A 13,294-nucleotide genomic window follows, 5' to 3' on the forward strand; every position below is an offset into this window, starting at 1 on the left:
CTAGATGATCAATGGAAGTTTGGAAGTTTTCAGTATCCAAAGAAATTGAAAGCAGGAACTTGGAAAGATAGTTGTACACCAATTTTCATAGCAGTATGACAACAGCCAAAGGTGGAACAACCCAACTGTGGAGGGATGGATAAACACAAAGTGATCTAAACATACAATGAGATGTTATTATATTTGACTTTTCAAAGGAATGAAGTTCTGACTCACTCTATAGCATGGGAGAATCTTGAAAACGTTATGCTACATCAAATAAGCCAGGCACAATGGGACTAATATTGTATAACTCCACTTATATGAGGTAACTAGAAAACTTAAAATCATAGACAGAAAGTAGGATATTGGTTATCAGGGACCATGGGGAAGGAATGATGGGGAGTTCGTGTTTAATGGGTATATGATTTTCGTTTTAAAAATCTCCCTAGATGAATAGTGGTGATGGTTACCCAACAATGTGCAGGTACTTAAAACCACTGAACGGTACAGCTAAAAAATGCTTAAAATGGTAAATTTTATGTTCTGCATATCATAATACATTTTTTTTAAAATAAAGGAAGGATAAACAACCTTCCTTCTTGAAGTCTTCTAGTGTGGGTTTGGCTGTGAGATGGGGAGAGGGTCCTACGAGGTACAGGAAGAGGTGAGCCTTACAACCTCAGGGCCATGCCCGGCTAGTGCTTCGTGAAGCCCTGAGAGACATCACAGCTCACAGTCTAGCGCCTCATGAGGCGAAAAAGGAGATGACCCAGCCTTTGGCCTAGCATCCCTACCTGGTGTCTTTAGTTGCCAAGCCTAACTCTGCTTGAACAGATACCCTCTTTTCCCAAGATGTGGGACTTCCAAGAAGCCAGAAGGTACTCATTCCTGGGAATGCTGAGGTGATGGGTGAGGTATGGATGGCCTGGGAGAATTCTTCCGTCCACCCCTCACAGGATTAACAGGCAGGAAGGGCAGATGCTTCACAAGCAGTGTCTCTCTGTCTCTCTGCCTTCACCCAGGCCCACCTGGAGTCAGGACGAGAGTAACAAGGGTCCTGATCATAACTGATAAACCCGATCCTCTCCATCCCCCTCCCCAAGGTCCAGTCCGAGATTCACGTGTCCCAGGGTGTTGCGACGAATGATCTCCCAGCCTCGGTGACTGCCGCTGCTTCGAGAGGTGGTCCGGGACAGGGAGGGGGTCGGGAGGGCCAGGGAGGCTCTGGCCAGAAGCCCGCTTTCAGTCACCGAGGGCCGTTTCTCAGGGGGATGCCCTTGTCCTTCCTCCTTGTCTGAGCCCTTGAAGGCTTCCACGTAGCGACGCGCTCGCAAAGTATTCTGGTCTTGGTTGGTCTCAACTCTGAGGAGGCGAAAAAGGAGAAAGGCTCAGCTGGTCTGGGGAGAGACCGGGCCATGAGAAGCCAAAGGGAACGCGGCACAGGTGGGAACCGGAAATGAGAGGAGAGCGGGAGGAAGCGAGCAGCGTTGGAGCCGGAAGCCCTGCTAGGATCAAACGAAGGGAAGTGGAGGTTAAACTGGGAGAGAGGCCGGAAGTGCTGCGCCTTCAGGATTCGGAGGGTAGCAGGGCCTGTGTGTGGGGGGTGTGATGGTGGGGGGAGTGTGGGTGAGTATGAAAGAGAAAGCAGCCAACTACAGGATGAGCGTGTCACACGGGTGAGGAGATGCAAGTCAGGTAATAAATGAGAGAGGCAAGCCACGTCAGGAGGTTGAAGGTAGGGTGTGAAGGCGCAGCTTAGCTTGCAGGCTAGACTAGAAGCTCTAAGAATACACTAGAGGGCTTCCCCAGGGGCTCAGTGGTAAAGAATCCGCCGGCCAAGGCAGGAGACCCGGGTTCGATCCCTGGTCCGGGAAGAATCCCCCGAGCCACGGAACAACGAAGCCCGTGTGCCACAACTACTGAGCCTGTGCTCGAGAGGCCGGGGGCTGCAGCTCCTGAAGCCCACACGCCCTGGAGCCCGTGCTCCGGAACGAGAGACGCCCCCGCAGTGAGAAGCCCTTGCCCTAGAGGAGCCCACCGCTTTCCGCAACTAGAGGAAAGCGCACCAGCAATGAAGACCCAGCACAGCCAGAAAAAAAAAAAAAAAAGAAATCTACTAGAAGTGGGCGTCGGGTGGGAACAAGACTAGACCCGTTTGAGGAGCGCATGCCCACAGTGGAGTGTGGACACGTCACTGCCCTTCAGACCTCACAGCTGGCGCTATCTCTCCACACCCCTCCCCCGAATAGTCTAACACAATCTCACTTCAGAGAGCGATGACTTCCTCTCCGGGTCCAACTTGGGATCCCGAGAATGGAGAGGAGGGTCAAATGTGCAGAACCAGGCACCCTGGCTCCCACGGCCTCGCACGGGTGGACAGTTCACAGGTCTCCATGGTCACTCACCGCAGGAACCAGCGGTCCCCCAGCCCATACTTGTACCCACAGATGCCAGAGCGCGGCCACAGGGTGCGAGGCATCTTCCTCTCCAGCATCACCGTGGTGGCCACGACCTAGGAGGAGAGGAGAGACAGGGGAAGAACCCAGAAAAACTATGAGACTGAGCGGACCTTGGGGCTACTGACAGAGGGAACCCAGAGGGGAAGGAGGGCACCAGATCATAAGGGATGCATGTCAGCCACCATCTACCCTCTTGCCCATGTGAAGGGCTGTGCTACTGCTTTCCTCATCACTCACCGCAAAAGGAAACTATTTTATGAGAGTTTTTAATAAAACAGTGACCCCTGCATTACCATTCAGATTCACGGAAAATGAGCCATCCCATTCAAACTAATATCTTTCCTTTCTTCATAGGAAAGCCATAGACCGATTATTTGGATTTATATAAAATGATTAAATAGAATTTCTGTGATCTTGGGGATGAAATGATAACTGCTGATGTTAGGGAATCTGCAGTGAAATTAAAAATACACCCATATCCTAAGAAGGAAAAGAGTGGATTAATGACTCCAAACTTGGGAGGAAAATTCTACTGGCATGGCATGTGTCCTGTCCTTTACCCAGCCCTCATTAATAACTTAGATGAAACATAAGACAAGATTATCAAATATGCCTGTGACACAAAACTGGGAGGGATATGTAATAGGCACGATGACAAAGCAATATAAAAATGATCTTACCAGATTGGAATGCTGGTCAAAAACCACTAATGTGAAATTTAAGTAAACCCAATGCAAGGTCCTACATTTATAAGACTAAAGTGTCAGTGTTAAGCACAGGAAAACCTGGTAAAGGGGCTTAGTCAAATCAATCATGTAACAAAGATGTGAAGGTTCTCTTTGATCATGAGCCAATTGCATATTTGATAAGAGCCAACTGCATATTTACAAAAAGACCTGACTCCATTTTAGGTGCTATTTATAGTTTAGTGTTCAAAGCCAGAAAAGGGATGATCCCTCTTCATGCTGCTTTCCTCCAATCACGTCAATATTGTTCTAGCTTTGAAAGGCCTAGGATCTAGGTCTGAACAGAGGGTAATTCAGGATGGATTGGGTCTAGGGGGCTTGACTGATGGAACGAACTAGGAATCCCTAAAATAACTTAGTTCTCCACTTCATCTTCTTCTGCTCCCATCTTTCTCAGCACTTCATGATTCTCTTGGTCTGCTCTCTGCTGTGCCAAGTTCCCCCATCCTCAGGACTTTCAGTCATTCCATTTCCTTTCCCTAGATAGTGCGTTTTCTTTATCTTGAAAGGGACACTTATTGTTTCTTCTTGCACCATTATTCAGCCTCCCCATCTTCTGGGAACAGAGCCCATCTGATGTTTAGAAAATCACTTCTTCTCTACTGTCAGTCCATCAGTTAGAACAGACTGGACCTCACACAGTCCTGGTTGACTCATCCATTCTCCCCAAAACTCTACCACCACCACTGCCACCGCCACCAGTTCTCCAATCCTTGGCCTCAGCCTTAAATGGAAGGATCCACCTATGACCAAACTTTTTGCGATGAAATGGGTTCAGCGGACAGAAGGAGATGCTCTTTTCAAGGCTACAGATCCACAGCATCAGGAGTCACACAGAATGCAGTAAGAATGGGGCCCCTTGAGACTTTCCTGGTGGTCCAGTGGTTGAGAATCTGCTTTCCAGTGCAAGGGACTCAGGTTGGATCCCTGGTCAGGAAAGTAAGATCCCACATGCTGCAGGACAACTAAGGTCACTGCAACTACTGTGCCTTGGAGCTGTAGAACCCTTGCTCTGGCAACTCAAGAGGCTCCCATGCACCACAACTAGAGGAAGCCCCCATGCAGGAACAAAAATCCAGTGCAGCAAAAAAGAAAAAGAATAAATAAAAAGAGTGGGGCCACTGGAATGGGTGTATCCACTCACTCCTTGGTCAGTTTAGAGCTTCTTTAAGCTATCTCAGCAACATGATGAAAGAGACTGACTTAGAGGAGTCAGGACAAAAGAGAACAACAGAGAAACTCAGGTAAGGGGTGAGATGGAGATCCAGGTTCTGGCCAGATGTGCCTAAAGCTATTTTAATTCCTTAAACGTTCCAGTTATGAGGATCAGCACATCTTCCCACTGTCTTTTTTCCCCAAATCTATTTGAGTTTGGTTTTCTGTCCCTATAGCCAAGTGTCCCTATGGATAAAAATCCTAACTCCTATTCCCTCCCCTTATTCTTCTTTAAAAAAAATATTTATTTGACTGCACTAGGTTTTGGTTTTGGTATGTGGGATCTAGTTCCCTGACCAGGTATCTAACCCTGGCCCTCTGCATTGGGATCACAGAGTCTTAGCCACTGGACCACTCAGGAAGTACCCCCTTATTCTTCATAATTGATGAATTATTACCCATGTTTAGGGACTCATCTTAAATGTCAGTCTATCAGGAAAGCACTTTCTAACTTTCCAGTCCAATTCTTCTCTTGCTTCCTGTTCTTAGCATTTTCACTTCTCTACAACACATTTGCTCTTCTAATTACATGGCTTTCTATGAAGTTTTAATGTCTGTCTTTCCAGCCAAACTGTAAGCCCCATGAAGGCACAGACTACGTTATCTTGCTTGTGCCGCCAGATCCCAAATATTTCCCAGCACAGGAGAAGGCTCCAAATAATTAGCGCTAATGAATGGAAAGTCCGAGGGGACAAACAATGGCTCTCTTCAAATATTTTAATGGTGTACTGAAGGGAGAATGTGTTGTGCATTATATAAGAGGAAAAAATGGAGGCCAAAGGGTGGCCTAGTTTTTCTATCTTACAGAAAGATAGGTCTCAGCTCAATACAGTATGGACTTTTCTAATAACAAAAGCTTTGGAAATATGAAAAAGCTCTCTCCCCCACAACCTGTACCCAAATCCACATGATAATAAGGTCTTACCTGGCATTAAAGTAGATACTGAATTACCCTCTGACCAATAAATGAGTATACGAGTATACGGTGGGTAGGAGCTCAACTAGAAGACCACTAAAGACACTACCAACTCTAAGATTTTATTAGGCTATGGTGATATAAAGAAAAGATCATAGAAAAACAGTTATAAAAGCAAACACAACATAAGGTTCAAATGAAAAGCTAGAATACATAGGACAAGAAAGTTAAAAGGTGAAAGATTTATACCATCTGAAGAGAAATCAGAGTATAGAATACATAAGAAGAAAGTTTCTAGTTGCCTCTGGAGTCAAGGATGACTACTGAATCTACCCTTCTCCTGTGGTCAACACACAGTTCCTGGGTGTTGATCCTAACCCTATGCTACCATCTTATCAACTTCTTCTCCTCCATTTATTCAAAAATTCCTCTGTTGAGATGACCACCCCCATTGGGTTGTTCCATAACTCTCCTAAGAGTCATCTACCATGACATATTCCACTTTGATTTTTCTCTCCATCCCCAGACCCTCAGTAAGACTAACACTAACAAACTCACCTGGGCCCTCCAGAGCTCATCCTGTTCGTGGGCCACCCGCCAGTGTGTGTCACCCATCATGGCGACCAACAGGTTGATCATAAGCAGTGTGGCGATGATGGCGAAGGCAAAGTAGACGATGCTGTACATGAAGGGCAAGTCCACATCATAGTTGGCGGGCCCATCGATGATGGTGAGGAAAAGCTCAAAGGTGCTGAACAATGCCATGGGATAGTCATAGAATTCCCCCAGAGCAGATGGGTCCTCTGTCTGGAAAATGATATAGAACGCTGCTCCGCCCAGGAAGAGGGCATGGAGATCAGGAAACAGGGAGTTATCACAATAAGCCTGGACCTGGTCAGTATTCATTCTACCTCCAATATATATCTCCATACAATTATACACACGCACATGCATGCATGCGTGTGCATGCTTGCTCAATTGCTCAGTCATGTCCAACTCTTTGCAACCCCATGGACTATAGCCGGCCAGGCTCCTATGTTCATGGAATTTCCTGGACAAGAATACTGGAGTGGGTTGCCATTTCCTACTCTAGAGGATCTTCCTCACCCAGGGATCGAACCCATGTCTCCTACATTGGCAGGTAAAGATACCACCTGGGAAGCCCACATACATGCACACACACACACACAAATGTAGTTGTGTAAATTATACATATTATATGTCACATTTTCCCTGTGTACTTGGCTAACTGTGAGATATCCTATGAAAGTTTGTCACTCTGGATAATGGCAATACTCAGAATTTAGCTAACATCTATCATCTATCTATCTGTCAATAGATATACATAGCTTATGTCACCTAACTGGTTTTTACATTTTAGAACCAAATATTTAAAAGGCAAATTGTTACAAGAATGCATGAAATCTCCAACAACTTTAAAGAACTGAGCACATAAAAGTCTAAAAGAAAATAACCTAAGGGAAAAAAAATCTCAGTGTCTCTAGATAATCATCCATTACTCTGAGATTTCCTGAGTGTTCTTGGACCATTGCAAAAAATGTGATGTGTAGACTACTGGATGGTATTAGGTATCCTGGAAACTTACTACAGCATCAGAACCTCTGCAAGCCTCATCCCTGTGTGGGGAATGGAAATCTAAATAAGGTGACCCCAAGAGCAGAGCTAGGGTCTATGACAAAGCATGGTTTTGCAAGAACCAAGAGCAGATGCTTTGGGAGATCTGTAGAAAATGACTCTGCTACATCCCCTCATTCTGCATACATACAGATGAGGGCGGGGAGGAAGGGAGCATGAGGAATCCTCCAAACAGACAGACTAAGTTTTACCCTCTCAGAATTCCCATCTTGGTGTAGTTTTTCCGTCTACTGTTTTCTGGGAACCCCCATTAAGCAAGGGAATGCCTAAGACAGGAATGGCATCCTTTGTACTAAAAGCCCGGGGTTGGGGTCCTCACATGTCACCCTGTACATCCACCTGCTTTCCAGAGGTTCAGCCGCAGACATGGCGAGCTGGATTAGAGACACCAGTGTTTGCTGTTCCTTCCTCTCTCTGCCTTCCCCGAAGAACTTTCTTTTCCCTGTTCACTTGTGCTCTCCCTCCCTCTGCTCTGTTTCATCTACCCTGTTCTGGATGTTTCCTCTCCTCCTTTCCCTGGAACCCTTCCCCCTACTCCTTGGGCCATGACTGGGTCCCCACTGGCCACTGTGCTTCAAGCCTCTCTTCACAACTGTTCTGTTTTCCTCTCTCATCCTTCAAACCCTCCAAACCCTTTTGTTGTACCTCCTTCTCCAAATTCCTTTCTTTTCTTTAAACTTTGACTACATAAATGAAAAAAAAAAAAGGGCACTTGATGTGTTCTTGAGTGCTTTTCATTTATTCTTCTGAAATGTCAACATAGAAGAATTAGATACTGAACAGTTTGCCTATGGCACCTTTCACAACTGGCCCATCTTTCCTGTTTCATATCCGTCTCTCTTCAAAGCCCTTTCTCTATCTCTCCTGTAAAGATGCTGCAGGGCAGTTAGTCAACATAAACATGATTGACCCAGAACTTTAGAGCACATGAGTTCATGCTGTAGGCCAACCTGAGTGACCCAGATCCTAAGCATATGAGCATGTTCTTCAATTCACTTTCCACTAGGAGGAAAATAAAAAAGCAAAAGGGAGTGCAAACAAGCAATAAGTGAGAGCAAGAGTGAGAGAAAACCTTCTGGAGAACTGAATCCTACGCTCTGGGGGAGAAGAAGTGATGTTCTCACCTGAGGCGAATCCCACGATAACCACAGCCATCAGCCAGCAGAAACGCAACAGGTCTCCAAAAATCATCTACAGAGAACAGAGAGGGGACGGAGGGTGGGGGACCATATCTCCACCTGCCTCTCAGCAGCTACTGCTGCTAGATTGGAAGTCACTAGAGTTCCACCAGATCTAGTAGGAGCCTCATTTATTTTTTTTCCTGTTGCTCCTACTCCCTCCCTTGGTCTGGGAAAAGTCCAATGTCTGAAAGCAAGAGAAACTGTGGGGAAAGCACTTTTTAAAAAAAATTTTTGCTCCCACTCCCTCCCTTGGTCTGGGAAAAGTCTGATGCCTGAAAGCAAGGGAAACTGGAGAAAGCACTGACCTTCTGGATCATGATGGTGAAGGGGCCCAGCATCTGGAATCCTCGTGCAAAGTACATGACGCTGCACCAGCCCAGCACCAGGGCGAAGGACATGGGTACCACCTCCCCGCTGGTGTTGGTGAGCCGCATCACCATGGTTAGCAGCACTAGGAAGGAATAGGTGATACTGGGGGAACAGAGGGGAGGGGGCCATGAGAGGAGGGCCTGGGACTATTCTAGGTCCCTTCCAGCATGGCGCTGACTTGCCCAGAACCCACCGCTCAACCACCTAAACACATATACAGTCACACCCACGAACCCACTGGAGAAAAGTCCCTGAGGGCGAGGGTCCCAAAGAGGGATAGGGAGACCTGAAACGTTTCTGGCAAGCGAAGGCAGAAGGCGGAAGGAAGAACACTCACGTGATGACGTGGAATGGCCCCCCGAGGACAGTCTGTCCAAAATAGCGGGAGAAACCGACCCTGAAGATATCTGGGATCTGGAAAAGGCCAGGGGGGAAAAATGTAGCCTTCAGTTCAATAAATCACAGCAACATCTTTTTAAATCCATTTCCCAGAATAATGGAAATAAAAGCAAATATAAACAAGTGGGACCTACTTAAACTCAAAAACCTTTGCACAGAAAAGGAAACAGAAAACAAAAAGACAATCCATAGATTGGGAGGAAATATTTGCAAATGATGTGACTGATAAGGGATTAGTCTTGAAAATTTACAATCAGCTTATGGCACTTAGCAGCAACAAAACAGAAGGAAATGGCAACCCACTCCAGTATTCTTGCCTGGAGAATCCTGTGGACAGAGGTGCCTGGAGGGCTGCTGTCCATAGGGTCACACAGAGTCGGACACGACTGAAGCGACTTAGCATGCCTGCATGCATTGGAGAAGGAAATGGCAACCCACTCCAGTGTTCTTGCCTGGAGAATCCCAGGGACAGAGGAGCCTGGTGGGCTGCCGTCTATGGGGTCGCACAGAGTCAAACACGACTGAAGTGACTTAACAGCAGCAGCAGCAGCAGCATCAAAATGAACAATTTACTCAAAAAATGGGGAGAAGACCTGAATAGACATTTCTCTAAAGAAGACAATAGGCACGTGAAAAGATGTTCAACATAGCTAGCTCTTAGAGAAATGCAAATCAAAAACTACAATGAGATATCATCTCACACTGATCAGAATGGCTATCACCAAAAAATCTACAAACAATAAATGCTGGAGAAGGTATGGAGAGAAGGGAAGCTTCCTGCATTGTTGGTGTGAATGTAAACTGGTCCAGTCACTGTGGAGGAAAATATGGAGGTTCCTTAAAAAACCAAAAATGGAACTACCATGTGACTCTGCAATCCCACTCCTGGGCATATATCCAGAGAACAACAGGATCTGAAGGGATACATGTACCTCAGTATTCATTGTAGCACTGTTTACAATGGCCAAGACATGGAAACAACCTAAATGTCTGTCAACAGAGGAATGGGTAAAGAAGATGTGGTATACACACAGACACACACAGGAATATTACTCAGCCATTAAAAAGGATGAAATGAGGCCATTTGTGGCAACGTGGATAGACCTAGCGAGTGTCATTCTGAGTGAAGCGAGTCAGATGGAGAAGGAGAACTATCATATGACATCCCTTATATGTGGAATTGAAAAAGACATGATACAAATGAACTCACTTGCAAAAGAGAAAGAGACTCACAGACTCAGAAAGCGAACTCATGGTGTGGAGGAACTGGGGGTCGTTGGGGACTTCAGAAAGGTCATGTACGCACTGCTCTGTTTAGAGTGGATAACCAATGGGAATCTACTGGACAGCACAGGGAATTCTGCTCAAGGTTACGTGCCAGCCTGGATGGGAGGGGAGTCTGGTGAAGAACAGATACATGTGTATGTATGCTGAGTCCCTTCACTGTTCACCTGGAACCACCACAACATTGTTGATTGGCTACACCCCAATACAAAATGTTTTTGGTGTTTAAACAAAAAAGATAAAAGACTTCAGTTCAGTCTGAGGGCTCAGCTGCACCTCACCTCTAGGAATAGGATGATCGCTGACCCGAGGACTGTCATCAGCTCCCCCACCAGCCGGATTTTATCCTGCTGAGTCACGTAGGCCTCCTGTGGTAAGACATTCAGGATCAGAAGTGCTTTCTGATGGACTGAGAGGCAAATCTTTTTGAGTAAGTGGTCTAAAGCGACTCAACTCTATCCAAGATGAATGAGAGCCACCTTACCACCACCATCAGCACCCACCCCGCTGTATTTGTCATTGCAGCTTCGTCTGTGACCGGGCACGAGTCTAAGTAAACCAAGATGCGATATACCGGGCTGGCCAAAAATACATTCGGGTTTTCCCGTACCATCTTATGGAAAATCTGAATGAACTTTCTGGCCGACCCAACACAATATATATGTTCCATATGCTAACAGCTTGAGTTACCACCTAACAGCTCACTTCTTATGCTGTTGAGTTGTGACTTACGATGATGTGTGTACTGAGGGGCTGAGGTCACATTTCCGTGCATCAAGTTAAGAAAGTTAAACCAACAGGAAGAGTTAGTGGCTTGGGCTGGTTTCAGCTATGCTGAAAGGCGAGCTTTCCAACCTTGCTGTGGTTCCCAGCAGGTAGAACATAAACACACCACAGAACTCGGGTACTGGGATGGACCCAGAACCTGTTAGCTCCAGCTGGACTTTGAATCAGTCACTAAAACTCCCTGAGCTTGGGATGTCTCATCTGTAAAATGGATACTATAATGGTTACCTCCTAAGGTTATTGTGAAGACCAAATCAGATGATGTATTTGGACATATTATAAGCCACAGAGCACTATAGATATATTCATGCTTTGTGCTAAGTCACTTGAGTCGTGTCTGACTCTTTGTGACCCCATGGGCTGTAGCCCACCAGGCTCCTCTGTCCATGGGATTCTCCAGGCGAGAATACTGGAGTGGGTTGCCATGCACTCCTCCAGGGGATCTTTCTCATCCAGGGATCAAATATGTGTCTTTTATATCTCCTGTGTTGACAGGTGGGTTCTTTACCATGAGCGCCACCTGGGAAGCTCCATAGGTAAATTCACTGTGGTTTTATTATGATTCAGCAATATAGAAAAGGGCTAGAGACACTCTGTGGTTTTCAATTCTAAGGAAGGACTCTGTCTTATCCTGGATGATAGGTGTCAAAGGTATAGGCCTAAGGTCAACACAAATAAAAGCCATCCTCCTCTGCACAACTTGCTTCACAGTTAAAAGCTTGCAGTGTTACCCAGATGCAGCAATCAAATTCTACAATAATGCTCCTTAACTTTTTTGAAGTTATGAGCCCATCTGAGAATATCATGAAGACCACAGGCCCTCTTTCTGGAAAACTGTTCACGTATATATAACCTCCAGATGAAATTATACAAATAATTTCAACACATGCGAATACCCCTTAGACTTTTGGGAATTCTGTTCTCCAAGGTCATGGCTTTGAATTGCGCACGCAAGACAGGACTTGAGAGTCCCTGAGGATGATCTCCGCTGAAGAGGATGGGATCCCCCATTAGGCATGAGAATCACCAGTTGTCTCTGTTCTACTGATAAACGGAACCTCTATGGGCTACTTCAGTAGTGTACTCACTGGTCCAGTGAGGGGCATAGCTTTTGAAACAGGAAGAGATGCTATGTAGTAGGAGGTGCTCATGGCTTCCCTGGTGGCTCAGTCAGTAAAGAATCTGCCTGCAGTGTAGGAGACCTGGGTTCGATCCTTGGGTCAGGAAGACTCCCTGGAGAAGGAAATGGCAAGCCACTCCAGTACTCTTGCTTGGAGAATTCCATGGACAGATCAGCCTGGAGAGCTACAGTCAATGGGGGTGGGGAGTCACAAGAATCAGATACAACTTAGCAACTAAATCACCACCTCAGGAGGTGCTCTAGGGTATAAAGAAGGCACCCATTAAGTATCCTGTGGCCTCTAAGAGGATGTGTGTCAGCTCAGAAGAAGCCAAGGATATAGTCTTTAGGGAAAAGTAGAACCAGAGTTACTAAGAGACGGTAGACATGTTTCAGAAAAATCATATGGGACCAGGGAAGAGCAGGAAAGGAACTGATGACTATGTACCTTTAGTAAACAACATTCTCTAAAAATATGTGACTAGACTTCAGTTCTTTTGCTGTTGCTGTTCCTTAAAGAACTGATGTCTTGCCAACTTTCTGATGTTTACTTCTCTTGAGAAACTGGACAATTTTATTTTATCATATAGTGAGTGGTTTCCCTTTTGCTTTGCTTCCAAGGAAGCTCAGAGGTCTTTTTTTTTTTTTTTTAATATCCAGCTCTAGCAACTGTCTTTGAATACCCTCCTCTCCATCCAAAGATTCAGATCATAGATCTTGTTCTTTTTCTTTACCTTAATGTTCCTGTTGCATCTGTCTTTCACTGTAAAACAGCCCAACTCCTTTTGAGAAGCAGGTAGTAGGATAAATAATAAGTTCGTTAATTGTAGGGACAAAATAACACTAGATGTAGAAATAAAATAATGGCATCTGTGCCATATATGTATCTATACACAATTTTTAAGAAAACTTTGGACCTTGGTTGCATGAAAGTGAAGGTAAAGTCAGTCACGTCTGACTCTTTGCGACCCTATGGACTATAGAGTCACGTCTGACTCTTTGCGACCCTATGGACTATAGCCCACCAGGCTCCTCCATCCCTGGGAATTTCCAGGCAAGAATACTGGAGTGGGTTGCTATTTCCTTCTCCGGGGGATCTTCCCAACCCAAGGGTCAAACTCGAGTCTCCCACATTGCGGGTAGACTCTTTATCATCTGAGCCACCAGGGAATCCAGGACCT

The 13,294-nt window shown here is 45.7% G+C and overlaps 1 protein-coding gene across 2 annotated transcripts in view; it reads right to left on the reverse strand.

Annotated features, from left to right (window-relative positions):
• Positions 1-279: 279 nt before the first annotated feature.
• The window catches only part of TRPV5 (transient receptor potential cation channel subfamily V member 5), a 31,406-nt gene continuing 18,391 nt past the window's right edge, over positions 280-13,294 (reverse strand). Inside the window, exons 9-15 of one of the 2 annotated variants that reach the window (XM_055420300.2) lie at positions 10,489-10,575; positions 8,862-8,938; positions 8,461-8,626; positions 8,099-8,165; positions 5,877-6,145; positions 2,388-2,494; positions 280-1,344 (exon numbers count right to left, since the gene is read on the reverse strand). In XM_055420300.2, coding sequence (XP_055276275.2) covers positions 1,044-1,344; positions 2,388-2,494; positions 5,877-6,145; positions 8,099-8,165; positions 8,461-8,626; positions 8,862-8,938; positions 10,489-10,575 — 1,074 coding nt within the window. In that variant the 3' untranslated portion in view covers positions 280-1,043. Of the gene's footprint in view, positions 1,345-2,387; positions 2,495-5,876; positions 6,146-8,098; positions 8,166-8,460; positions 8,627-8,861; positions 8,939-10,488; positions 10,609-13,294 lie in introns of both variants that reach the window. The other variant, XM_088832783.1, reaches the window with a different exon arrangement.

Source organism: Moschus berezovskii, chromosome 3 (genome assembly GCF_049115385.1).
Source record: "Moschus berezovskii isolate FMDL1 chromosome 3, NW_MosBer_1.0, whole genome shotgun sequence".
Lineage (NCBI taxonomy): Eukaryota > Metazoa > Chordata > Mammalia > Artiodactyla > Moschidae > Moschus > Moschus berezovskii.